At 43.7% G+C, this 27,687-nt stretch overlaps 1 protein-coding gene across 3 annotated transcripts in view; it reads left to right on the top strand.

Annotated features, from left to right (window-relative positions):
- Nucleotides 1-27,392, top strand: part of Setd3 (SET domain containing 3, actin N3(tau)-histidine methyltransferase) — a 67,605-nt gene extending 40,213 nt beyond the window's left edge. For all 3 annotated transcript variants that reach the window (XM_059279304.1, XM_059279303.1, XM_059279305.1), the window contains exons 7-13: nucleotides 16,066-16,124; nucleotides 16,847-16,961; nucleotides 20,982-21,056; nucleotides 22,108-22,274; nucleotides 23,105-23,190; nucleotides 25,844-26,004; nucleotides 26,973-27,392. In XM_059279304.1, coding sequence (XP_059135287.1) covers nucleotides 16,066-16,124; nucleotides 16,847-16,961; nucleotides 20,982-21,056; nucleotides 22,108-22,274; nucleotides 23,105-23,190; nucleotides 25,844-26,004; nucleotides 26,973-27,371 — 1,062 coding nt within the window. In that variant the 3' untranslated portion in view covers nucleotides 27,372-27,392. The remainder of the gene's footprint in view (nucleotides 1-16,065; nucleotides 16,125-16,846; nucleotides 16,962-20,981; nucleotides 21,057-22,107; nucleotides 22,275-23,104; nucleotides 23,191-25,843; nucleotides 26,005-26,972) is intronic.
- The last annotated feature ends 295 nt before the right edge of the window (nucleotides 27,393-27,687 follow it).

Below are 27,687 nucleotides of genomic sequence, written 5' to 3'. Positions count from 1 at the left end.
AGATCTCATCACAGATGGTTGTGAGCCACCATGTGGTTGCTGGGACTTGAACTCAGGACCTTTGGAAGAGCAAGCAGTGCTCTTAACCTCTGAGCCATCTCTCCAGCCCCCCCCCTTCTTAGATGAAACTTTTTTGTGGAGAGGGGGCTGCTCAGGATCAAACCCAGAGTCTTGCTTCATGCACTGTAGGCAAGTGCTTTGCCTCCAAACTACAGCTCCATTTCTAAATGGAACTTAAAAAAAAAAGGTTAAGTCATATGTACATGTAATAATAAATAAATAAAATTGGAGGCAGATCAGAGTTTTGTTCTATTTGACAGAGTTTTGGTGAGCCAGGACCTCAAGAGAGCAGATCCCAGAACCTTAGCATGGTATTTCTTCCTCTAGCCTTGGTGCAGAATGTGCCCTTGGACTGTAGTGGAAGGGGTCATCTGGGCAGCCACAGTCTAACACTCTCCGTGCTGCAGCTAGCACAGCCCTGGATTCTATACAATCGAGTATTGGTGGCCTGGCTTCCCTTCCTGCGTCTGGGGTGTGTATACAGAAGGCTTACCCAAAGGCCAGTGTGCTGGGCCGCAACCTGGAAAGTTGCTTGCGGCCATTGGAACTGCTCTAGGACTTCATGCTGTTTCCTTCTGCTTCACAGCTTTCATCTGATTCAGGGAATGAAAGCAGGTGTATGGCATCAATGAGACCAAAATAAACCCTTAGTATACATGGTAGGCCTTATGGGGGTCTTCAAATGACCTGATTTTCATCTGTAACTTAGGAGATGGAAGCAGTGCAGATGGGTTCCTGTATTGGATTTGGTTCTGGTTAAGATCCAGCAGAGATGCATCGGTGTGATACATTGTAACTGGCTAGGGTACATAGTATGTGTTTGAAAAGACTTACATGTGCCCAAGGGCCATACATTTGGAACTAAAATAGAGAATTTGTTCTGAGGTGAGTCAAAGTAGGGCATAAATGGGGCCAGGAGGGGCAAGAAGCTGTCCCTATGCTAAGAGCAATTCTAATAGATGGAACTCTTCTCCAGCTTCCCCAGTTGGACTCTTGCCTCTAGTTGAAGAGAAGCAGGGTCTCTGCCTGTCCTCATCTTTCTCCTTTCTCCTTGCTCCTGGTAGCAGAGCATGCCCTTGTCTTTACATCTTCTTCCTTTTTTCCTGTGAACATGTTCAGTCCTCTTTCTTAGAGGCAGAAAGACTAAGGAGTGCCTTGTTGGAATGAGAGAGCCAAGGCATCACCAGCCTGCAGCAGACACACAGGAGTGGGAAAAATCGTGCGCTTGTTGGGCAGCTCTGAGATTTCACTTTACTGTGGCAAATTCTAGACCATCTTTACTGAGAACGTGTGATGTGCTTGTGTGAATTTTCTTTGGTATGTGTATTTGGAAGTTAACAATTTTTAAAAATTTGTTTTCTACAGACTTAAAACAACACATTTATTATCTCATGTTTTCTAGAGGTTTAAATCAACATTATCTTGTAGTCTCTCTAGCCCAGGAGTGCAGGTCTGGCCTGACTGGGTGCCTGCTTCCATGGCTCTCACAGGGGCATAGACATGTGTAGTTCTGTCTGAAGGTTCCACTGCTAAGTTTGTTTCCACGACTGGCTATAGAATGTACCTCCTCAGGGCCTTGGCTTCTTGTTGCTGGCTGGAGGCCACTCTCAGTTCTTTGCCATATTAGGCCCTTATTTTTCGGTGTTGGTGTTGGTGGTACTGGGGTTGAACTCAAAGCCTTGCACACTTTAGACCTGCACTCCATCATGAGCCATACCCACAGCTTTTCCCTTTGAGATGGAATCTCACTAAGTTGCCCAGCCTGGCTTTGAAATCAATCTGTAGCTTAAGAAGGCTTTGAATTTTAAGATCCTTCTGCATCAGCCTCCTTGGAAGCTGGGACTATAGGCCTATGCCACTAGGTCTGATTAGGCCCCTTATTATTATTATTATTATTTTTTAACATTCTCAAACCTTGTTACCCTCTATGGTGGTTTGAATGAGATGTTCCCATAGTTTCAAGCACTTGAATATTGGGCCCCAGTTGTTTCAAAGCCTTGCATCATTTCCAGTTCACTCTCTACTTCCTGCTTGTAGTTTCAGGTGAAAGCTCTCAGTTGGACATGGTGGTGCACGCCTTTAATCCCAGCACTTGGGAGGCAGAGGCAGGTGGGTTTCTGAGTTCAAGGCCAGCCTAGTCTACAAAAATGAGTTCTAGAACAGCCGGGACTGTTGTACAGAGAAACCCTATCTTGAACACCCCCCCCCCGCAAAAAAAAAAAAGATGTAAGCTCTCATCTTGCTGCTCTAACTACCATACTTGCTGTTTCCCTGCCATGAAAACTTTTACCCTTCTGGAACCATAAGCCAAATAACCCCCTTCTTTCTATAAGTTGCCTTAGTCTTAGTGTTTTATTTTATCACAGCAATAGAAAAGTAACTAATACAACCTTTCTCCTCTCATTCTGTCTGTTAGATTCATCTTTTAGTAGATTGCCTTCCTCGGAGGAGAACCTCTTTATTTCCATTCTACTTACCAGTGTTTACTGCATCTTTTTTTTCTGGAAAGATAAAATTCATTGGTGTTTCTTAGATACCAGAACAAATGGGTGGTAGGTGTTGTTTTTGTTTTATAAATGAGAAACTAAGATCAGCCAGGTGGAGCTGCTCAGGGCCCCACAGATAGAGCTGTCCCTAGGGCCCCTCCCCTGGGCTACTTCTCCACTGTGGGACCTTGTGTGTTTGGATGCCAGCAGCCTTGCCCCTCTACCCCCACTCTCCTGAACACAGTCCTTGAGCAAGCACTTCCAACTCTTGCTGTGCCATGTGCTCACTGCCCCAGACACCAGGGCTTGGCCTTCTTCTCTCGAGCCCCACCACTGCCACCTGCAAGATGAGCCTCTGCTGACAGTGCCTGCGGCCTCTGCTTAGTCATTCCAGCATGTGCCTGTTATGTGCTTAGTGTTGGTGTTTTCAGCACTGGGACTCCAGCCTCTGTGTTAATTCCTGGGGAGGGCAGAAGGCCCCTTTTGCTGTCCCATCCCCTGTGAAGACTGGTGCATGGCAGACAGCACCAGTTTGGTGAGTTGGTAGAATGAGCTCTGCTCCAGGGTGTTTTGGTAGAATGGAGGGAACATGGAACATCTCAGGTGAAGTTGTGTGCCACTGTTGTGGCCTGACTTCAGCCTTTATTATTTTCTGTGCAGTAATATTTAGTTACTTTAACTTCGTTATTTTTCTGAGGTTGATAAAAAAACCTTTCTTAAAGATTTTACACCGGTTCCTTTTCCTCCATTTTTTTTTTTTTTTTTTGGTTGTTGCTGATATAGTTCATCCTAAAGTCCTCACAGAAAATAACACATTTGTTTCATTAGTGCTTGCTTTAAAAAAAGAAAAGAAAAAACAAACAGTGCCTCATGTAGCCCAGGCTACCTTTGAACTTGATATATAGTCAGGAATGACCAAAAAATCAAGAGATCATCTTTCCTCCTTTCTCCTGTGCTGTTATTTGGGTGTACACCATACCTGGTGGCATAGGTTCTGCTTTTTTTTTTTTTAATGGGAATATATTTTAGACAGATAGCAGATAGAAAGATACAGTTATTCTCATGACTAGTAAATGCCTTTTACTAAAAATTTCCACTGAAACAAATGGAGAAGCTGTGTGGTCTGTAACCAGAGGTTTGTCGATGTAGGTTGTAACAAGAGCCTGACTAGAAAGAAATACTGCAGGCATTCCCTGCCACCCACCAGGTTCCCTCAGAACCAAAGGTAAAGTCTTTAAAGGATTGAAAAGGAACCCATACATTGGCTGTGTGCATGACAAGATGAGTAGACATTGACTTTTCGTTCAGACTGTGTTATGACTTGTGGAGAAGCCAGACAGTGGGAGCTATGACCACAGGGTCAGTCTGTAGTACAGCACCTGAACTGTTTACAGTCTGCAGCAGATCTCAGGTCCTTCTCCCACCCCTCCTGCTCTGCTCCCCTTCGAAGCTCTTACCCTCTGTGTGACTTGCTCAGCATCTGCCTTCTACAGACAGGAAGCTTCATGAGGGCAGGAAACCAGATCTATCTCGTGCCCTCATTTTCTCTTTTATTCTGGACAGACTGCATGGATATGTCCCAGGTGAAGGAATAAATGAATGGACGCCACACAGCAACCCAATAACAGTTCATTGTGTGTGAAGTCAGAGGCCAGTAGTGTTCTGCAGGCTGCATGTGCTAAGAATTCAGAGGTCATGGGAGGGCACAGGAAAGTTTAAAGGAAGATGAATCTTAAACTTTGTTGTAGGATTTGGCTAAATGAATCAGTGGGAGGGGGAAATTATTCCAATCTGGAAAGTGTGAAAATGGGCAGGAAGACTGTTTCCCACGTCAAGTATTCTGAGGGATAAATGATAAATGGCTTAAGATGACTTCCAGATTCTGCAACTTTTTCAGGGGTTAAAAGGTGAATAGAAAGAATAACGGTCATTCTGCTGAGTAGAGTCTAAATGACACAGCCAGTGATCTAAAAACCTATGTTGGAAAATGTCACTTTATTATATGCGTCTGGAAGTGCAGATGGGGAAACAGATTTTTTTCTTTTTGCAGTAGATTCATTAAGTGTTTAGGAAGAGATTCTCTTCTGCACCATCTCCAACAGCCTGAGTAGTTTGAGGCTGAGACTAAACTCCAATTGTGCAGGATTGCTTTATGCCACTATGAGGCTGAGGTCATCACCAGGTGCAAGGCACAGCACCTGCTTCACACCCTGTACTGGGTTGGATGATGATGATGCATTGACATGCATAGAGCAAGTGTGGTAGAGATTGAAGAATGGAAGCAGCTCACACTTATTGAGCTCTCACTCTTGGCTACGAATCCTCCTCCTAGTGCATCAGGCCTAGACATTTTCTCCAGGTCACTCATGTGTGGATCTGGTGTCCCCCTTGTACTGAAGAAGATTGGATGTGGGGGAGGCACTTCAATCCCAGGCTCTGCTGGGCTGGACAGGAGCTCCTTTTTCCGTGTGCATGCTTTTTATCCTCGAATGCACCAGTCCCCATGGCTCCTGCCCCAACAGAGCTAAACACCAAGGTGTTCACACCACTTGCTGCTGGTTATCCTGGAAAGGCAGTCTGCTGATCTTTCGTTCTGTAGCAGACTTGTTAGCTCCACAAACCTGGTGTAGTGTAGTGTGGCAGAAATCATCCACATGGAAACAGTTTCAAGCTTTGCCTCTTTGTTTGGAGCCATATAATTAAAAAGAGTAGGGAGTTTTTAAAGTAAGAACATGCTTACTGTGATGGGGTCACTGAGCTACCCATGGGCTGGTATGCACCTTCTGTGTCCATGGGGACAGTCCAGGTGCCTCACATTAGACTTTGCTGCATATGTAACCATTGAGATATCCATATATTCCCCCTCTCCACCTCCTCCTGTTCTTGGGCCCTGAGTTGAAGGAGTCTACTATTTTCTTAGATTGGCATAGTCACATAGCCCTGTCTCTGGCTTCCTTCGTTCTTGTTCTTTGGAGAAAGATAGGGTCATGTAACAAGAAGTCCTGTCTTCCTCTCAATTGTCTTTGTATTCTTACTTTTCTCCTGCTGAGGCAGAACCCTCCCTTGGGAGCTAAGGCAGAACCCTCCCTTGGGAGCTAAGGTAGAACCCATGGTCTAGGTGAGGGGCCTGGACATTGCTTTTGTTGCTGTCTCTTCATCTGCCTTCGTTTTGTTCTCTGTCCTTGCTTTGTTCCCTCATGTCTCTGAAATAACATCTGCTGATCTTTAATCATAACATTTATTCTTCAGCTCCTGCACCCTGGTCTGTTCCTGCTCAAAGCCAGGGAAATGCCCCAGGAGGTCTCTAAGGGGCACCTGTTCACTGCCCAGGATCTTTACTCTGCCAAACATGTTGCATCTTCCCGCGGTTTCTCTGATGCCACCGTTGCTGCACTGCAGTATTGTAGGAACAACACTGCAAAGTGTTTCCAGAGTCTGTGGACTCGGGGTTAGGAGCCAGCTGGACCACTTTTTAAAACCCAGTTCTCAAATCTTTTCTCATCTGTTACTATGGTCAAATATCATGTTCATTTGAAAGATAGCTCAAATCAATGTATTGGCTTCCCAGCATTCTGTTCCAAGTGAACAATTAACAATTATCCATTTTCTACATCATACTTAAAAGATAGGCACTGATTAAACTGTTCTTTCATGGAAAAATTGTTTCTAGAAATTGACTTTTCCAACAAAATTGGATTGCTCTTAGAATGTGAGATAGTATTTCCTCGGAGGGCAGGGGAAGGGACAAGAGTAAAACCCATTTCAAAGCTGTTGACCAGTGAAGCATTTGATTAGGAAAATAGGAGGTAAAGTGAACTTTTTATGGAAAAAGAAGCAGTCAGCTTTCGTATTCCCATAGCTTGGTGTGCCCCCTGCAGTTGGCCCCATGCTCCTTTTTGTCTTTTGGTTGTTGTGCTCTGTTCAGTTTAAAGATGAAGTCTCATGTTTCAGAAGAATTTTTTTTCATGACTTTTTTCCCCAAGAATTTTAATGTTAATGGAATGATAGCCAAAATGAGTGCCAAAGATATCCTGGTACTTGTCCTCCCTTCCCTTTCTTCAAAGAACAATGTTTGACAGAGGTTGCTTCTTCCTATTTTGTATTCATACTGAATCAAGAGAGAATTCTTTTTCTTCCAGTTCTGGCAGTTGAACCTAGGGCATCATATACATCAGATGCAAGTGCTCTGCTACTGAGGAACTTTCCCCAGGAAAGGGAATTTATGTCCCATGTATGTCAAGGTGGCTTTCTTCTTTCAAATGTATATGTGTTTATGGGCATGGGGGTTGAGGGCAGTGGCAGACAGCCTCAGCTGTTGCTCCTTAGAAGCTATTCACCTTGTTTTTTGGAACAGGGTTTTCATTGGCCTCAATATCACCATGTAGTGTTCTTCTAGGGATTCACCTGTCTCTGTCTCCCCAGCCCTCGGATTACAAACAGGGCTGTGTCCTGCTCTTTTAATGTGGGCTCTAGGGGTCCAACTCAAGTCCTCACACTTGCCTTGCAAGCATTATTGCTATGTCCTGACCCCCAGGCCTTTGTCATGGTTTTGTGTCAACATAATGAAACACCTAAGTTAATTAACTGAGAAAAAAATTATTTTAGCTCATAGTTTTAACATTTCCGGTCCAAGATCAGGGACCCTATTGTTTTGGGCCTCTATGAGGTTGCTAATGAGGTAGTACATTGTGGTAGGAGCATGTACTGGATTTACAAGTGTGGGCCACCATGCTCAGCTTCTTAACTTCCTTTAGGCTTAGTTAATTTTCTGTTGCTGTGAAGACACCATGACCAAGGCAACTTGCAGAAGAAAGACTTTCTTTGAGCTTGTAGTTGCAGAGGGTTAGAATCCATGACTATCGTGGCAGGGAGCATGGCAGCAGGCAGCATGGTGCTAGAACAGTAGCTGAGAACTCACATCCTTATCTGCAAGTACAAGGCAGAGAGAGCTAACTGGGAAATGTTGTGAGCTTTTGAAACCTCAAAGTCTGCCTCCAGTGACACATCTCCTCCAACAAGGCCACACCTTATTAGAATTTTCCCAGGGGCCTGTCCTGAGAAGATTCCTCCCAGAGTCCTGGGGAAGACACTGTGTCCAGTGTGGGGTTATCTGTGGGAAAAGAATCTATGTACACTAGTTTCTTACATCCATTTACTTTATTTCCTGTAACAAACTTCTATCTACACAGCTGCAGTTCCATCCTGACATTCAGTTCCTCTCTGTCCCTTCTTTTTCTGTTCTCTCATAGTTTTAGTAAGCTCCTATGCTTTTGATCTCATCTTCGTCTTCAGTTTCTCCATCTATGCTCATTTCTTCTCTTCCTACTCTCTTGACCTTATTCTCTACAAAAGATCTGCCTTGTTCCTTTCTCTCCGGCCATGTGACTCTGCCCTACCATCTGCAGAAACTCTGCCTTGTTCTCTTCTCCTCTGGCCACTCTGACCAGGAATTCTGCCTCCCCTTCACTTGCACCTGGATATGCAAAAAGCCCTATTGTCTTGAGTCACTTGCTCTGCAGTGCTACTAGGCCTGAAGGAAAGGGATGGTCTGAGCTTCATTTGCACAAGAAACAAAGCTATGTATCTACAGTCCGCCTGTCTCCTAGGCTCTATAGGAGTGTTACCTAGTGGATCAGCAGTAGGTCCGAGAAGCTTATTCTGTTTGCAATATGGCCTAGTAGTATATGGGCACACAAGAATTTCATAGCAGAAGACAGGTTAAGTTCTTGTTATCACCTGCACAGAATACAGAGCTGGCAGTCATTGTCATACTCCTGTTCTTCTGGAGACGGTGCTTTCCCATGTCTACTTATGTACATAGTCCTTTCCCAGGGCAAGAGTTATAGGTGCACCCTGGATGTCAGCCCCCCTGCAAAGGAAGTGGCTCAAAGTGCACACTCCCAACTTTGGTCATATGCTGTTCCACCAGCTTAGACAATGAAAAGTAAAACTATGTTGTGAAGCTGAAATAATTCTAGTCTGCTTTCTTGTTTGTTTGTTTCTTTGTTGTTATTTGAGGCAGGATCTCACTTAGTAGCCCTGGCTGGTCTAGAACTCACTCTGTAAAGCAGGCTGGCTTTGAACTTACAGAAATCCACCTGCCTCTACCTCCTGAGTGCTGGGATTGAAGAAATTTGCCACCAGGTACTGCTAGACTGCTTTTTGATGAAAATATGTTCATATAAAACAATTGCTTTGCTATTCTGTTGATTTCCTCTTTTGTTTGTGGGGTTTTGTTATTTTATTTTATTTTATTTTTTATGTTGAGAATGAGGGATTGGAAATCTATGCTGCTTCTGAGTAAACATTGGCCCTTGATGGAGGCCAAGGATCATGGCTTGACTGTGCTTGAGTTCTCCTGTCAGTCAGCAGAGATGTCTGAGGCTGGGTGTAAAAGTAAGCGGAAAGAAGTAGATTTCCCATGGTTGAGTGGAGGCTCTGAGATGGCACAGCAGTGTCCTCAGCTAATCTTCCCAGGGTGAGTGCTGCATGATTGGAGGGAGCAGTTGTGTGTGCACAGGGTGGGATGAGAACTTGTCTTATCTTGCCCCTTGCTGGATTCTTAAGATAGAGATATGTTCAGAGACAGTTGAAAAAGATGGACAAGGTTCTCTGCTGCTCAAGAACAGACTGCTGAGATGAAAGGCAGAACAGAAGAGAGAGGGAAAGCGGTGTTTCTGGAAGCTTCAGTCCATTCAACTAGGCCCTGCTGTGTGCGTATCTGTGTGTGTGTGTATCTGTATGTGCATGTCGTGTGTGTGTCTGTGTGTGTGTAAAGCAGGCTGCCTGGTAGTGCTCCTCTGGGTCCTTGAAGTGGTGTTGTTTTGGAATGTTGTCACTTGGCATGTTCTTGCCTGCTGTCCAGGCCTGTGCAGGTTGACATTTCTCAGGTGCCCGTGTCACAGCTGTCCTTACTTGGAAGAAGGCTTTCCTTCTTGGAGGGAAAGATGTCTTTGAGGCTCTGTGAAGGCCCTGGGGCCTCGCTGCTGGTAGCTAGAGACCTATCTCTGCCTCACTAGCTTACCAGCAGGGAAAGGAGATGCCTTGGAGTGACAGGGCTCTGGGAACCTGGGAGGCTGCTAAGGTGGCCCTGCAGTGGGGGTGAACTATGGCCTCTCATACCATCTGTTGTCTATTTGACCTTCCTCTGGCTTTGCTGGATAGTAACCCTCTGAGGTTGTTAATTCTGTGTCTTCCTCTACCATTAGAGGCGCTCAAAATTTGTTGATGGATCAATCTTTTTCTTTTTTAAGATTTTTCCCTGTGATGAATAATTGTCTACTGTTTACTTACCTTCAAGTTTTTTCCTTTTTGAGTCAGTAAATATTTTTGTAAATAAGTGATTGACAGTCCATATTTGGTTGATTTGGGCCCAGTTCGGTATAGATTGATTGTCCTTTGGTATATATACATGTTAACTAATATACACTGCAGAGAGGTATTTTTGTAATATTTTAGCAAACTGCAATTAAATTTAAATTGCATGTAGATAATAGATCCAGTCATCTAAAAAGTATTTTTAATTGTAACAAGCAATAGTGTTATTCTAATTTTATTTTAAGATGATATATATTGGCTAGAAAAAAAACTATATAGGAGTGAAAGCAGGAGGTCTTGATTAGATATGTATCGATGTAGTTAAATTTTTATTTGATTATATTGAGTGAGTTTGAAGAACTTTATGATGAAAAAATTCCCCGAAGAATTGACTGTAATCTGTGTTTAAAAATAAAGGTCTTAAAAATTGATTTTTCCTTCAAGAGCTGAATATATGAACCATGCTTTGTTTCTGATTTATGACCATCAAAACTAAGTTGTAGATTCAATAGATATTTTATAATTTGTCCTCCTGTTAAACTGTGCTGTATCCACTTAGAAAATAAAGTACAAGAGGAAGGTTCACTGACTGCTAGAAACGTGCTGCCTGTGTATGTGCTGTCTGCAGCTGGCCTTGATCATGTGATGTCCAGTGTCTGGCCTCCCTTTTGTTCCCATCTTGCATCTCTCCTTTATTCTGCCTCTTTCCAGGGAAATCTCTTTTCCTTCTTTGGTATTGTCTTGAAGAGAAAAGGGCTCCATCCAGGCCCACAGGACCTGACCCACAGGGTTGTCCATTGCTTCTCTTTTCTTTCGCTTGATTTGCTGAGGCACCTATTAGTGTTACATCAGATGGTGTTCTGTTGAAAGCCCTGCAAAGCATCCAGTGGAGAAGCATACATGACTGTATCCACCCCAAGGTCAGATGTTAAGTTCTGTGTCTGCTTTCATTCTAGTAGCAGTAAGAGAAATGGGACCATCTTGAGAGTTAAGTATGTCTGTCTTTGGCAGATGAAACCAACTGTCCCTTTTAATATATGTTTAAGTCATGCAAAATATATGTATTTTAATCATATCAATTTAATTACACAGTATTATTGCTTTTCATCAGAACAAGCTTAGGTGCAACTTATAAAATATATTCCCATAGCTGTTGAGAAGAGCAGTTGCTGGGCTGCCAGGTATATTTTGGGATTGATTATGCATTGCAACAGTTGTAAATTCTTTAAAATGTGGTATTTAGGAGTCATTTTTATAGACTGATCAACTTCCCTTTTAGCATATTTGAATGTCTCCCTGAAATGATGTTTGTATTCAGGTTGGCCCCCAGAAATGTAGCAGTCCAGGCATAAGAGAAACTCCAGTGAAGGGATGATGGATTTTGGGAAGATTCATGCTCTGGTCTTTTTAGTGTTGGAATCTTTCTTTATTCCTCAGCGTTTCCAGCCTTTCTTTAGGTTAAATTTGTTTCATTTGAGAATTGGTTTAGGAAATACCTAGCCATAGTCATGCAAGTGCATTTTAAAATGTTTACAATTGCCTATTTCCCAGCATTAAACACAAAACCACCCTTAATTCAAATGCATTTTGTTCCTGTGCACAACTATTAATGTTTCGAAGCTACTTCGAAAACCAAATGTTCTGGATTAGGGTCCACATAATAATGGAGCATGCTTGTTTTGGTTCTTCACAGAGGTTTGTTGTAAGAGCTTAAAATAAGACTGCAGCTAATTTGTGTGACGCACGATAACTGTTTATTTAATGTAAGTGTACCCTGGATCTCTCCTCTCTGATCAGCCTGAGAAATTTGCATGCTGCATAGCAGCCATCTTCTTTTATACTTTATTAAATATCTGTCAATTATAAATATCAAGGTTTTACATTAATGTCAAGATAGTACATCAAAAATTCATGGAATATGTGACTTTTTCCAAGGGTATTTAATACTTAATGCATTTGTGTCATTTTTCTTTTCAGAGATATTGACAGGTTTTATTAAGTGTTTGTTAGGGAGATTTCATTTTTATCAAGGGACTATAAAGAGAAGCTGCATGCTAAATCAATTTTAAAAGCCAGAATATCATTCATTTTTCCATCTTCAAACACTTATAATCCATAGATTTTATTTAAATTTCTTCTTGGTTTATTTTTGTTTTATGTGAGTGATAGTTCATGACAGAACTTTAATAAGGATCAACTATGCTGACTGTAGTGGTTTTTAATTTCCTTAAGCATCACTACCAGACCCATGCAATATGGTAAATTCTTCAAAATGTCATACTTACATATTTAGCAATATTGCTCCTTTTTATTGAGGCCAAACAAACAATTTTAGATATTAATCTTCCCCAAACATAGTGATTATTTTGTACTAGGCACAATATTGCTGTTTCTCAAGGAGGATGCCTCCTTTGGAGGGAAAAGGGAGTTGAGTGAGTGCTTTAGAGGGTCACCTACCAGGCTTTGCATTCAGATTCTAGAATTATTATTTTTTTTTTTTGTAGAGGTAGAGTTTTATATATAGTCCAGGTTGGCCTCTGTTTCCCAAGTAATTGGGACTACAGGGATGTACCACCAACCCTGGCTTTAGAAAGTGAGCCTGGCGCTCCCTGTCTGATCACAGTGGTGCTGGTTGTTTATTTCCCCAAACCTCAAGTATTCATTATGCTCAAGAACAAAAAACCGTTGATTACATATGATTTGGAAGAAAACCTACATCTAGTTTCAGAAGCTGTTTACTAGGGTGTGGGGTGGAGTAGTGAGTGAGTCATCAGGGATCCAGGTGGCTCCTATTGGGCCCCTGCCTTGGAAGCCTGGTTCTTGTGTTCATTTGAGGATACTCTGTACCCCATCTCACATGGATCTTTGTCTGGGAAACTAGAGCCACTAAAATCAATTGGCCACCAAGAGTGAGGTTCCTCTTTAAACTGGCTGGAGGATCTTTAAAATGCTGGGAAAGCTGTCAGGGTGAAGACAGGCTTGTGGTAGTTTACTCCCAGAAGGGAGCCGAGGATTCTTGCCATGTACTAGGAGTTTGAATATTTTCATGGGACAACATTTTAAAAGCTTTCAGTTCACTTCAAATTAATTTTAGACAACAGTGAAAGTGATTGATTAAAAAAACCTTCAATCTAGGTATTAAATGAAAATTGTTTGGAATCAACATTTGTCTTTGTTCATTTTTTTCAAAATAAGGGAAGCTATTTATTTTCAACATTAAATATTAAACATTAAATTAAAAAAATCATAGTTGAATTATTTTTTATATTGAATACCCCAAGATCCTTGAGGAGTACTGTATAAACATGATTAGATGATTAGGTATGGGTTTTGTTTTTTATTTTGGTTTTTTAGAAACAATGATTTTATTCAAATGACCTGAAACCCCTGTGGGCTACCACAGCGTTGCTGTAGTGTTGCTGGTAGGGATTGCACGCACTCTTCCATGCCGCCAATAGATGGCGCTGGCGTCACAGTAGTGAGAGCCCTGCAGAGGAGGGAGCCACTGGCCACCTCAGTGCCACATGTTGCTTCACTCTGACTGTTAAGTTCATGTGTCAGTGCAGACTGGCTTTTATACTAGAATCTTGTGTGCTAGACATACCCTGGTTTTTGAGAACAACTATTTCTAATGGCTTCCGAAAATATTATATAACTACAGAGAAAAAGAACAGTCAACTTCTATCTGATAGTATACTTACACATTTTTTTTTTTTTTTTTTTGTTTTTGTTTTTTGAGACAGGGTTTCTCTGTGTAGCTTTGCGCCTTTCCTGGAACTCACTTGGTAGCCCAGGCTGGCCTTGAACTCACAGAGATCCGCCTGGCTCTGCCTCCCGAGTGCTGGGAGTAAAGGCGTGCGCCACCACCGCCCGGCTACTTACACATTTTTATTGAGGTTTTATTTGTACTGATTTCTATTAGGACTGTTAGGTCATGTGGGATATATGTAAACTGTTAGAAGGAGCATGTTGGCACTAACCGTCCACCTCTTGGCCCTGGAGTGGTCACTCATGTTCCTGAGGAATCCAAGCCTGTCTGAAGATACTCAACTGTTGGTAGAGTCTTCAAGTCCTTTTGAAAACTGAAAATTGTCATCTTTTTTCCTACTTAATATCAGACTTTTGAGGAAGAGGTGGAGGGCGTTAAAATTTGAGTATTTATGAAATTTCACATAGGAATTTACCAACTTCAAAAAGGCTGTAGTAAATGCCATAGTTGAAGTGAATTAAAATATTTTTTTTAAAAATAACATTTCCCTATCTTTTAGACTTTGAAAAGAGACATCTGGGGTGTGCAGAGCTCTCAATAATACGATACTGTGAAATTTCATTTTATTACAAGAGAAAGGAAAATTTATCAATAAGATCCATTTTCTTTACTATTTTGAAGTTTTTCTGTTAATTCTTACTAGGTTAGTTTTGGGAGGAGAGAGGGTTTTATGCTGATTTGTATGTTTAAATGAAAACCTGGGCTCTGTCTTGGCTAAATTTTATGATTAAGAGGAAGACATACCCCATGCCCTCAGAGCACAGCATACACTTACTTGTCTCTGGAACAGACGTGCCCTATTACTGACCTTCCCAGGGTCAGCATTTCCTGAGTCAGACTGGAAATGCCATGTGATGGACTATTTTGTATGTTGTCTTAAAGTCTCGTTTAATTTCACATTGTTAGTACAGATATTCATTGTGTCTCGTTTTGTGTTGAGTTCTAGCTGTAGCACAGGCAGCTGTCACATTCTTGACCTTAGCCTCTCAAGTGCTGGTGTTTACAGGTGTGTACTGCTACACTTGACTCAATGTGCATCCTTTTTTTTTTTTTTTTTTTTGGTTTTTCGAGACAGGGTTTCTCTGTGTAGCTTTGCGCCTTTCCTGGAACTCACTTGGTAGCCCAGGCCGGCCTCGAACTCACAGAGATCCGCCTGGCTCTGCCTCCCGAGTGCTGGGAGTAAAGGCGTGCGCCACCACCGCCCGGCTCAATGTGCATCTTAAAGGTTGTTTTTACATTTGACTTTTCTTCCAAAGGGTTAAAATGAGGCTAAGAAGAGGGAAGAAGCAGGCACCTGGGAGCTAACACCCAATTGGCCGCCTTTTGTAATATATAATTTGCCTAAGATTGTGCACTGAGCACAAGCTTTTGTTTTCTAATTGATTTACGGTTTGAGCCACTTTTACCTCATCCCCTACTGCCCTACACACAGTGCCAGCAAGCACATTACAGAGAGCGATGATGAATTACAGTGCACTTGTGGTGCCAGTACCTGGAGTAGGAGTTTGTGCTGCACGGAGCCACATCAACAGGCGGAAGGATCGGCTCCGGCAGAATCTTGTCTCTAGCTCAGAAGCCACCATTTGTTCATCTGATCACTGCTGCAGTCCGTCTATCCGACTGTAATTGAAAGTAAAGATTAAATCACACTGCTACAGCTTCTCATTTCTTAATTGAGACAAAGTTTTAAGTGCTCAAAGGTCTAAAGAGGAGGGACTTATGAAGAAGGAATGTGAAACTACAAGATTTTCTCCTGTGTATGACATTTTGGATATTTTATTAAATGTTCTTTTGTCTAGAAAAAGAATAATTTAAAATAATGCTGGTCTGTTTTACCTTTATCTTACTTGTAAGATTCACTTCATTCTCATGAGACTTTGCTTGATTTCCTATGTTTGATCCACATTTACTGTGTAAATAATTCACTTGCACGTAAGTCGATTGTCATCAAGTGAGATAAGTTAGAGAGTGTGAAAGAAACTCCAGCACACTATAGGGCCTATAAATGTTGCTTTTTGTTACATACAAAGAGATTAAAATCTAGCATAGGGCATGAGGCCCCAAGATAGGCAAGCCCTCACTCCTGGCTTTGCAGGCTCTGGTGTTCCCTTCAGAGCTGGTGCTCATAGCAGTGGGTGTGTCTGCTTTGTGAAGGCAGTCCACCTTAAACTGTTGTGTGTGGTGTCTGTGGGTTCCGGATCGAAGTATGAAGGAGCAGATTAATGGCGGCCGCTGGGCACAACAAATTAAGTTGACAGTGATGTATGAGGGCACAATAGCACGCTGATCCCTCAGTCACGCTGCTGGACACCTCCTGCTTCCTTTGGCTCTTGTTAGGGTCTGTTAGCAGCTAAATAATGAGATTCTGTTGACTGATTTCTGTTTTCCCTTTTTCTCTTCTCACCTCTGCTTCTTAAAACTACTCGTTCCCAGACCCATCCTCATGCCAACAAACTGCCCTTGAAGGATTCTTTCACTTACGAGGACTACAGGTTGGTGTAAGGGGCACTGTGTTGAGGGTGGTTTCTGAGAAATGCAGGATCTGGAGGTGAGGGAAGCTCATCAGCCAGCAACCTGCTGTGACCATTACTGTGCCACCGTGCTGAAATAGGGCGGTCGCAGAAGCCGCAGTGAGCAGCTTTGAGAAGCACTAGCATTTTGACAGCTACTTAGAAACTGCTGTGACCCTGTAATGCTAGTAGCTTGGTGGAAGTAGCCACAGGGCGTTTGAACTTAACATTAGTGTTGAGTATTGCTAAAGGAGTTTTTTCTCTTTTTGAGTAGATCATGTTAGTGGGAAGTGGGGATTCTTTTTGCACAAAAAGTTAATGCACTACACAATGTAATAAAAGTGTCATGTCCTACATCTCATACACACCTTAGAGAGGAGAGACAGCATCCACTTGACAGTGAGGCTCAAAACAGGGTAGAGTCAGCATTTGGGTGAGAAGGGGAGCTGCCTGTGGGGACCTTTCATCACCTTGTGCTAAGGGCTGAGACCTCTGCTGCTTCTGCTTCCTTTTAGCACTCTTCCTTGCATAGACTTCATTTCCTGCCCCTCCTTCCCTCAATCCTGGATTTAGTTCTAAATAGTACACAAAAGACTGAAAACTGTGAACCATTCCATGACCCCAAGTATCTGGTTGCATGCATTCTCGTGCAGGTGACTTTTAGATGGCTCACTCTTAATTCTCTTACTTTCTTTCTGTTACAGGTGGGCAGTCTCTTCAGTGATGACGCGACAAAACCAAATTCCCACAGAGGACGGCTCCCGGGTGACCTTGGCCCTGATTCCTTTATGGGACATGTGCAATCACACCAACGGCCTGGTAAAGATCTCCTCCTGGGGTTGAGTCTGGAGAGGCCGCTGAGCTTCTGGGTGGATGTTCTACTCAGCTGCCTGTTTCCCCTTGCCAACTCCCACCAGGAGGAAAAGCAGAAGCAAACCCTGCTGCTTCCTGCCTCCCTCTGGTAGCAAGCTGCTGGGTGTCCTCTTCACACTGAAAACTGAAGAGGCCAGGCTTAGGCCGCTTGGAGAAGCGGCAGCAGCTGCACTTGTGTGTTCCCAGTCACAGCCCTAGCTCTCAGGCTCATTCTCCTGTCTTACTGGACCGTGGACTGAGTGGACGCACCACTCTGCTATTTTAGTCTCTTATAAGTGTGGGTTTATTGAAGGACACTTTTGTCTTTCTGGCTTTCTCTCTTACGGCCCTTTCTTTTTTTTTTTCTCTGCTGACTCCTTTCCACCCCTTGCCCCGCTCTGTTCCTCACCCTCTTTGATTGACCTGCTTTGCTCAGGAGCCCATGTGTGGGAGGTTTGTGTGCTAGGTTCTGGGCGCAAGTGCAGGGCTGCGAGAGTGAAGACAGAACGCATCTTCCTGTGGCTGATTTTTGAAGGAGGAGGGCAGATCCTGCTCCTCTGCATTCTTGGGTTTCAGGCAGTGTGAGGCTGAAGCTTTCCCTGTGCTGAGGACTTCCTGGTCCTCACAGGTGGGGGGGTGACAAAACCCAGATCATTCTGAAGTCCTCAACACTGCTAGTCTGCAGGGTGAGTTGGGTTTGATTCCTGCTTCTCAGTGCCAGCTTGCTTTGTTATTATTAGCCATATTATAAATAGATTAGAGAAATGCTGAAAATGATTATTTCACGTCTCTACAGCGGCCAGAGCACATGCGCTCTGCACCAAGCACCCAAGACAGACTGTCCTGCTAGTTCTGGTAGTCTTTCAAATCTTAGTATCTAAATTGTAGCAAGGAAGAAGAATTACACTTTTATAATTACATTTTTGTCTTAATTTAGATATGCTTAATTTAATTAGCAGGACTAAGAAATAGCATGTTTTACGTTTTCATTAATGAATATAATTTTACATTCTTTGTCCTTTTTTTTTCTCCTTTAGAGATATTTTTAAATGGATGATAAGCTTGAAATTAAACAAAATTTTAAGTAGCTTTAAATATCTGACCTTTGTATTTTCTTTTTCCCTCTTTATATGAACTGGATCACTGTTTCCCAAACTCAGTTGACCATTAAAGTTTCTTTTCATTTCCAATGTTAAAAAATCAAAAAGAATTACACAACACAGAAGTCTGTGGTAAAGGAAGCCATTCTTCCCCTAGGGTCCCAGTCTCCTCTGGTTTACTAGCTACACAGAAGGGCTACAGCTCAGGGCTCTGCTCTCCTGTCCTGTGACATGTTCGTAGGTGCGCTGACTTGGGCCTTGGTGTTCTTCCCCTGCCAGCATGATAAAGCTGTGCACTCTTGCGAACAGAGGGCTCTTGGCATCTCTTGTCTAATGGACTGTGTGGTTGTGATTGACCATGGCTCTCTGCTGACCCTCGGGAGGTTTGTTCCTTGCCCCACACACCTAACTCAGCACCTTGGTTGATTTGTTTCCTTTGTCATAAGGTTTCATGGGACATTGAGTGCGGCAGGGTTTAAGGAATGGAGTTTTCAAACTGTAGAACTGTGTATCATCTGTGACCAGTTAGCTGCTTTGTAAAGTGAAGTGCTTGGTCTCAAGCTTGTATTCCCCTGTGTCTGTATTGATTCTCCTCGCATTGTTAGGCTGCCCGCCTCACAGGGGAAAGGAAGGTGCACTGACCAGTGCTGTCTGCTTTGAACACTAGTCCCGAACCCTAGGGAAGGCAGGAACAGTGCTGCCGAGGATTTTGGAGAATGTGAGTGAAGTCCTCTGCCACCTGGAGAAGCAGGTTTTAAGAGGTCACAAGGCCCAGCCCGAGGTTATAGAAAATGAGTCCTGTGTGGGAATGGAGGCCAGCAGTCAAGGTTGCAGGGCTTCCTCTAGTATTCCCCACCTTGTCTTTTTGAGACAAAGTCTCCCACATTAACCCTGGAACTCGTTGCCTTGGCTAGGCTGTCTAGGAGGTTGCCTGACCCCCACCCCCCACCCACTGTAGTGATGTTAAGGCGGCACACCACTATGCTTGGGCTCATTTGTTTAAGTTAATGTGGATGCTAGAGATCCAAACCAGTTTCTTGTGCTTGCACAGCAAGTGTTTGAACTACTGAGCCGTTTCCCTCATCTTGGAAATGCATATCTGTAAATCTTGCCTGATCTGTCTAAAATGAACAGAATTGACAGAATTCCTTTCTTGAAGCCATTCTGTTTACCTGAGAAGGATTCTGCTAAGTGGTGTTTCAGGGCATGGTGTGTGTGAGTGTACATATATGACTGTCGGTCAGTATGGTAAAAATCTTTCAGGGCCCTTCTGTTTAGCTGTTGAAGATGTTTAGATTCCAAACTTAGAGCAGAAGCCCAGTTTTCATAACCACGTACAGGTCTCATCTGTACTACCGCTGGCTTCTTGCTGACCCTAACACCATTACAACCCACCTCAGAACCTTTGTACTTGCTGCTACTCCTGCCCAGATCAGACACTAATGAGGATGAGTGAAGGGGACCAAAAGGAACTAGATAAGTTTACCCAGTCTAGGAGGTTGGCAGTGTTCAGGGATGGGGCATCAAAATGCACTGTTTACCACACTGGGGGCCTTGTCCCTCAAGGCAGTCTTTTCAAAGGCAGTGTCAGGCATTAGGGACTGTCCATCAAGCACTGGGGACTCTGATTTGAAGAGCACTCCTGGTCTCCTGGAGGATTGAGGAGGCAAGTGTGCAGATATATGTGGTGGCAGCTGGAGAGGGCAAGATGAAGGGAGGTGAAATGGGGGAAGGTGCCCCAGAAAGAAGACAGGTTTCACAGTCTCAAAGCAGAGCAGGAGCTAAAAGGTAGCTTCTCGCAAGAGGGAACAGGACAGTGGCCTATATGGTAGAGAACAACGTGTTCTGAGGCCTCCTGGGAACTTGGCGTTGTCCCGAGTCACTGTGTGGTCAGCAGAAGAACTATGGTACAGGAGCTTATACTACTCCGAAGGGCTTTGCAGATGCTGATAAAGCAAGGGTAAGAGCTGTAGTCACCAGGGGAAACTGAATAAAAAGATTCAAAAGGTGATTAAGAGTTCCTGGACATTTAAGAGTGCAAGATGGGTGTACCTGGAAGAGACTTTTCTGTACTGTCTGTGCCATATGGGCTTAGAAACGCTCACATTTGTATCTCCTAGCGGAAAGAGAGGAAATAATAACTCTTTACTTTGCCTTTGCTTACCTAAAAGTCTTGGGTGACTTTGTAATTACAGAGGAAAATGTGTCTGTAATGTAGAAGCAGCCCCTTTTCTTGTCCTCTTCATTCTTAGGCAGGTGAAAGAGTCCAGGGCCTTATGCAATGCTCCACCACTGAACTAGCCTCTGCCCCCACATTGCTGTCTCACTACAAGTTATATAAAAGTAACACTTCTAAGTAAATACAGGTACCCCAGAGCACCTCCCCTTCCTACTCTGTGTGTGGGTGGGCCTGCGACTTTTGTCATCTGTGGAAACCTTTCTCAGGGCTCAGAGGCAGCGATTTTATAGTCATGTGTTTGGTGGAGACCTAGAAGTGGTGCACAATGGTTCAGACCTACAGTCCTTGTGTCCATGGAAATGAGACATCCTCACCAGCTCTTTGCTGGACCCTTGAAAGTCTCTGCTGCCTTGGTGCAGTGGGGAGGGGCTTGGACCTGCCTAGGCTCAGTGTGCCAGGCTCTGCTGACTCCCCATGGGAGACCTTGATTTGGGGGATGTGGGGATGTGGGGTGGGTGGCTTGGGAGGGGGGGCTGTGGGGTGAGAGGAGGGAGGAGATCGGATCTGTGGGTGGTATGTAGAGTGAATAGAAAATTTCTTAATAAAGAAAAATGAAAAAAAAAGTCTCTGCTGTCCCTCTAAGCACCCCTAGACATCTTTGTTCTGAGGGGTGCTTGCCTTATCACCTTGTCTTTTTCTCCTGCCTAGATCACGACTGGCTATAACCTGGAAGATGACCGTTGTGAGTGTGTAGCCCTGCAGGACTTTCAAGCTGGAGATCAGGTAGGTTTCAGCATTCTGTCCCTAGCTGTGAGCCAACCGGTGGGCACTGAGGGGTGGCTTTGGTCATCTTAAGAGGTATTGGGCAAGAAACCCTGTCTCGAAAAACCAAAAAAAAAAAAAAAAAAAAAAAAAAGGTATTGGGCATAGAGAGGAGCTGGGACACTGATCCTTAGGATTGTTTTCTGACCAAATCTTGAGACGGAAAGATGCTTTGAATTACACTGTGTCCACAAGGAAAACAGTGCCGCTCCTTGTACACTTGCATCACTATACGTGAAACTGTTAGCCCAAATAGATACTACTTTACAGTACTGAAGCAAATGTTTGGTTTCATAAGCTGCATTCCTTTATAAAGAGGTGGGATTTAGGTAGCTAAAACCTAAGGGAATTAGAACAATCATTCCTATTCTCTCGTACTTTTCACTGTGATATGTACATTTTCTTATCTAATAATTTGGATGGAGGCACAGGTAAGTTTCCCAATAATTTTGAAATATGCATCTGTAAATCTCTGCATTTGTCAGTTGCACAAACCAGCACACAATGGAAAACCAATATAGGAATAGACACTGCCTCCTGCTTGATCTGCTCTTGAGAAAAGTTCAGACCCCTCTGTTAGTGTGAAAGTGCACGGGCTGTGGAAGTGGGTTTCTGACAGGAGTGAATTTAAATGCCTCTTCTAGAATGTCCCTCTGTTTCAGAAGGAAAGGAAGACATGGCGCATTCTAAAGGACAGTTTAGGAGGGGCTGGCTGGGGTTGGATGAGAGGCTCAGCAGTCCTGGGTCAGCATCTTCATGTGCCCCCTCTCCCCTGCCTAGTAGTAGACATATGTTTGGCTTGCCTCTCCTTAGATAGTTTGGGAAGTTAGAAGGGTTGCACATCTTCACGTTCCACACATCATGCTCTACGAAATGGATGTGTGGTGAAAAGTCTGTTCACTGATGGAAAATAGCATTGCTCTATAGAACTAAGCCTTTGCTCTGCTCTGTTTGAAGAATACACACTAAGTTTGTTTTATGTCCTATTTTTTTCTTTACTGCATTTACTCAGATTTACATTTTTTATGGCACGCGGTCAAATGCAGAGTTTGTGATCCACAGTGGTTTTTTCTTTGACAATAATTCACACGACAGAGTGAAAATAAAACTTGGAGTGAGTAAGAGTGACAGGCTCTACGCCATGAAGGCCGAGGTCTTGGCTCGTGCTGGCATCCCAACGTAAGTAGAAAAAAACATGAGTTGGCTCTTTCCTGTGGTCCGTGCAGTATTTCCATTGCATAGTGTTTAATTGGTGTGTTAATAAAACTTCTCCACAGTACTGTGTCTTAATCCCTTTATCCCCGTTACACAGCAAATTTAGACCTTGGAGCTGTGTGGTGATTTAACAGCGCTTCCAGATAGACATAATTGTGTCGCTAGCAGCGTTCACAGCCAGTTCCGGGGAATATGGCCTGCAGTCCTCGTTAAGTTAAATAAGTGCTCTGGTATCATTAATGTCTTTCACCTTGAAAAGGCTAATGACCTGGATCAATTTGTTTTATTTAATTCTTTGCCACCATTAGTTTCTGTAATGAAGTCATGATCCTCAGTGATTCCATGAATTTCTGGTTAGATTCTTTAAAATTTTCTTGCATTTGAGGTGTGAAATGGTAAAGAAGATGAGAATTATGATTTATTAGTCCTCCAGGGAGTAGAGGAACCATTCTTAATGAAAATGGATTATCTGGACTTTTTTTATTGAACTTGTCAATATTTGATTAATGATAAAGTGTGAACTCAACATGAATTATTGTTAATGTGTCTTAAGGACTGTGGGTGTGTTTAATTCTCTCACCATGAGCATGTGGCCCGAGAGGCAGCAGGCATGCTGGGAGGGGTGGCCAGTGCCTGGCAGGGCCTCCCCACCCACCAGCCTCATGCTTTCCAAGTGCATGACTTTGTTATGTGAGGCTCAGCTCGGCTCTCCTTGAGGACCACTGCTGTGTGTGGACCTGGGCACCTTCCTCTGGAAGAGCTGTGGGGCTGACCTCAGATTTTGTTTTTTTCAGATCCAGTGTTTTTGCATTGCATTTTACTGAGCCACCCATCTCTGCCCAGCTTCTGGCTTTTCTCCGAGTATTCTGCATGACTGAAGGTAAAAATCATTTCAGATGAAAAAAAGATTTTTTTTCTTATTAAATTGTAAAATGTTAAAGCATTGTGTGTGGGGGGATCAGATTAGAGATAAAATTCTTGAAATGGGAAGAACTTTTTGGTAGAGTGAAGTTGGCAATATTGGAGAAAGAACTAATCTGTTGTACACTGGGATGGCAGAGTCCAGATATCCTGAGAGAGTAAAGAATTCTTCAGACAGCAGCTGTATGAGACAGAGTGTTCCTGGACACAGCTAGCTGCTTATTTCAGACCCAGGGAGGATTCAATCCATGGACTGCTCACCCATTTTCATAGTGCCTTAGAACAAGTCACAAGAGCTCGCTGTGCTTTTGTTCTCCATCCTAGAGTGCTCCATTTGTAAGGGATGGGCCTGCTGACTTAAGCTACCTCCAGTCCTGTGCAGAGTGGTTGGACTAGACAATAAGTGAGTGATTGACTGAACAGAGAAGTGGTTTTCTAGAACAAGCTGCCTGAGCATCAGGGAAAGTGCAGCTGGCTAGAGCAGTCCATTGTGGCCACAGAGAAGTGGCTGTTCCTTACTGTCTTGCCCCCATCTCTTGTGGGTTCAGGGCTTGACAGGGAGCTGGATGTGCAAGAACGTAGTCCTAGAATACAGGTAGGCAATATAGACGATTTTGCAGACCCAGAGTAAGACAGGGTAACTGTCCCTGGAGAGCAGAGCAGACACCTTCCAGAGATTTACCACCACTCACGCAGGAGCTTTTGTGAGCACAAGCTAGGATGAGCTGTGGGATTTTCTTCCATATTTAGCAAGAGAGCGAGAGACGCTGATAATGGCAGCCCCTGCAGTTTTTGCAGTGCCTCATGCTCATCATGGTGCTTCCTGTATTTTCCTCTCCTTGCCTTGTGAGCTCTTTCCTGTGGCATTGATGCCGATTCCAGTTCAAAGAGTATGGGAGCTTAGGCAAGGGCTTGACTTGAACAACCTTGACTCAGAACCAACTGCATTACTTCCAGAGTCCACACGCCAGACACCCCATGTCCCTGTTAATGTGCAGGTAATAGAATTCAAGGAGCAGTTCTTGCTGGAGACAGTGTCTTTGCATGTGGGGAAGGAGGGGAGAAAGGTAGAGCAGTGGGATATTCTCTAAAGAGTGTCCTCAGGATGGCCAGACTCAGGCCACTTTGGGAAGGGAAGTGACTCGGGAACCTCTGAGGAAGGATGCCTGGTTTGGTCTAGGGTCAGGCCAGCAGCTGTGTGTATGTTTTGTCCCCAGTCATGTGAGCTGCTTCTAGCTTCTCTGCACATGTGCTGGAGAGGAAGAGTAGTCTCTGCCTCCCACACTGCAGTGTGAGCTAGGGGCTAGGAGGAGTGACAGCAGTGGCCTAGCACTGAAGAGGTCTGGAGAGAATTTTCTGCTTCCAAGGAAGTGAGTTTTTCTTTTTTCTTTTCTTGTCCTTTCTTTTTTTTTTTTTAAATCTCTAAACAAAGGTTATAAACTGACGAGTGAAGTATCTAAAACCCTGAATTTTACCATAGAGCTGGATAGTTATTTTTTTAAGCATCAGATAACATGCATTTTTTTAAAATCATTTTATGTCTATTGCTGTTCTTTAGTTTCTTTTCAGTCATCAGAAGACAATTTGTCATGTCAAGACAATTGATGTATTCTTTGAATTACTCCAACTAATACTAATAAAAGTTGGGTTTGCTGGCAGCTCAGCTCCTCAATTTGAATTGTAAATAGTGACAGCTGTAGGGCATTTTGCTCTGAAAGAGATACTGTCTCACAGTTACATAAGAAGCATGGGTGTGTTTGTTGAACTGAATAGGATGGGCAGGAGATAAACTGCTCAGAGCCATTGCTAAATTCTTTCTTCTTACATATATTTTTGAAGGTGGTTGAGAGGTTGTGTTTATGTGTAATTTAAATTCCTGATAAGTGAGAGAGAGGCTCATTTTTCCTTGACTAAGATTTCTGTAGTCCATGTATTTGTTCCTTCCTGCCTTTGGCCTATTTGTTACAAGTTGGGGCATATAATTACCAGGGTCCCAGGGTGATAGTGACTCTCCTCAGTGTCTTTAAGACATTTTCTTTTCATCTTAATTTATTTATGTTTATGGCTTGTTTGCATGTATGACTATGTATCATGTGTGTGCAGTGCCCACAAAGGCTAGAAGGGAGTATTGAATACCCTGGGACTGTTGTTATAGATGGTTGTAGGCTGCCATGTGTGTGCTGTGACTTGAACCTGGGACCACTGGAGGGGCAGCCAGTGCTCTTAACCCTGACCCACTCCTTCAGCTCCATCTCAGTGTCTTTTTGACCTAGTTGGCAGGACTGAGGTCATCGCTCAGGGTCTAGAAAGAACAGTTCTATGATAGTGAGGGATATGGCCATAAAATGTCTTCAGAAAGAGTGAACCCATCTGAAGGCCTTCAGTGTCCCTCTTGAGAGAGTGGTAAGTGGGGCGCGTTTGTAGTGCCGAGTCTATACACTGCTTTCAAGGAGGCCTCATTTACCTCCTGGCCTGGAGCTCAGCTCGGTTCTGCTTGGAGAGTCTGAAAGAGGCTGGAATATGCTGATGCTGTGGGAGAGCAAGAGGGTGGCCTGTTCAAGTGAGGGCTAAGCTGCTGCTTCCTGACTGGCTGCTGTGTGTCTTTCTTGTAGAGGAATTGAAAGAGCACTTGCTAGGGGACAGTGCCATTGACAGGATCTTCACTCTGGGGAACTCGGAGTTTCCTGTCAGCTGGGACAATGAGGTCAAACTTTGGACATTTCTGGAAGATAGAGCCTCACTTCTTCTTAAAACATATAAAACGACAATTGAGGTAATTAGATCAATGAATGAAGATCATGTTTTGTTATATTTCTAGTCCTTAATGTATTCTGATTCTTTGCAAAATGTATATTTGACATTCTTTATTCGGTATCAGTGTTTTTCTGTCTATCATGTTTATACTTAATAGCATTGCTGATTTGTTGACACATTTTACAAATTTAGTACTTTTTTTGGTTTTTCGAGACAGAGTTTCTCTGTGTAGCCCTGGATGTCATGGAACTCACTCTGTAGACCAGGCTGGCTTTGAACTCAGAAATCTGCTTGCCTCTGCCTACTGTGTGCTGGGATGGCATGTGCCATCACTGTCTGGCTCAAACTTAGTACTTTTAAAAACTGCTTTTAATTCATATGATGCCACAGACATGAATTTGTATTTAGCTTAAAAAACTTTATCACCCTCCTACCCCCGCCCCTCTCTCACCTTCTCTTTTTCTTTCTTTTGATCCAATGTGGTGCATTACTGGGGATTGAACCTAGGGCCTTGCATGTCAACAAAAACTTCAGTCCTTCTCTACTTTCAAGGCAGAGCATCGCGAAGACTGGCCCTGAACTCTGTAGCCCACCCAGTCCTAAACATAGAACCATCCTGTCTCAGCTTCCTGACTAGCTAGGATGATAGGCTGTGCACCAGGCCTGGCTAGAAGGCTCATTTGTCTCTTAGTCTTTAATTCATGTCCTTCACCTTGGGCCCAACATGAAGGCTCCAGTCAAGGTGATTAAAGTGAGTAACGCCCTCCATTTTGTGTTGGCTCCATTTGACTTGGCCTTTGTTTTGAGAGATACAACTTACTATATGCGATTCACAAGTCAAACTAGTTTTGATGGGCACATCAAGTTACCAGGTGATCTGAATAGCTTCTAGCACCCTTAACCCCCTCAGGCTGACCTACTGCCCTTGGCAGCTTTGCTGATTTAGAGTTCTTGTTATTAATTTGGTGTCACCCCCCTCGCCCCCAGGAAGATAAGATCGTCTTGAAAAACCCTGACCTGTCTGTCCGTGCCACAATGGCCATCAAATTGCGCTTGGGTGAAAAGGAAATTTTGGAAAAAGCAGTGAAGAGCGCAGCCATGAACCGGGAGTACTACCGAAAACACATGGAGGAGAGGGCTCCGCTGCCCAGATACGAGGAGAGTGACCTGGGACTCTTGGAGGGCGGTGTGGGGGACTCTAGGCTCCCTCTGGTCCTGAGAAAGCTGGAGGAGGAGGCAGGTGTGCAGGAGTCTCTGAGCCTCACGGAGACTGTCAGCAAAGCCAAGGCTGCTGAGAACGGGCTCGTCAATGGGGAAAACGTGATCCCTAATGGGACCAAAGAGTCTTCAGGCAACATGGGCGAAGAAGCCAAGGAGCGGCTCTGAGACGCACTCGTTGGGAATCCATCCAGTCAGCAGAAGTTACAGACAGCCCACTACATCGCCATGTTCCTTGTTAACATTTTTCTTTTCGCAGAGAGGAAATATGTTTTTGCTGCTTTATATAAAAGTGATTTTTAAGTTATTTTAAAGATCTAGCTTCCCTTTTTGATTAAGATTGCCATCTTGCTTCTGGGCTGAGCTAGTCAACTGCGACAGAGGGAGGAGGAGGAGGAGGAGGAGGAGGAGGAGGAGGAGGAGGAGGAGTTGCCTTTGGGAGACTGTGCAGACCAGTTGTAGACACTGGCGTCTCTTCGTGGGA

The sequence above is a fragment of the Peromyscus eremicus genome, chromosome 14 (assembly GCF_949786415.1).
Source record: "Peromyscus eremicus chromosome 14, PerEre_H2_v1, whole genome shotgun sequence".
NCBI lineage: Eukaryota > Metazoa > Chordata > Mammalia > Rodentia > Cricetidae > Peromyscus > Peromyscus eremicus.
Note: the sequence above shows the minus strand (reverse complement) of the source record. Positions and strands in the feature narration are given on the sequence as shown.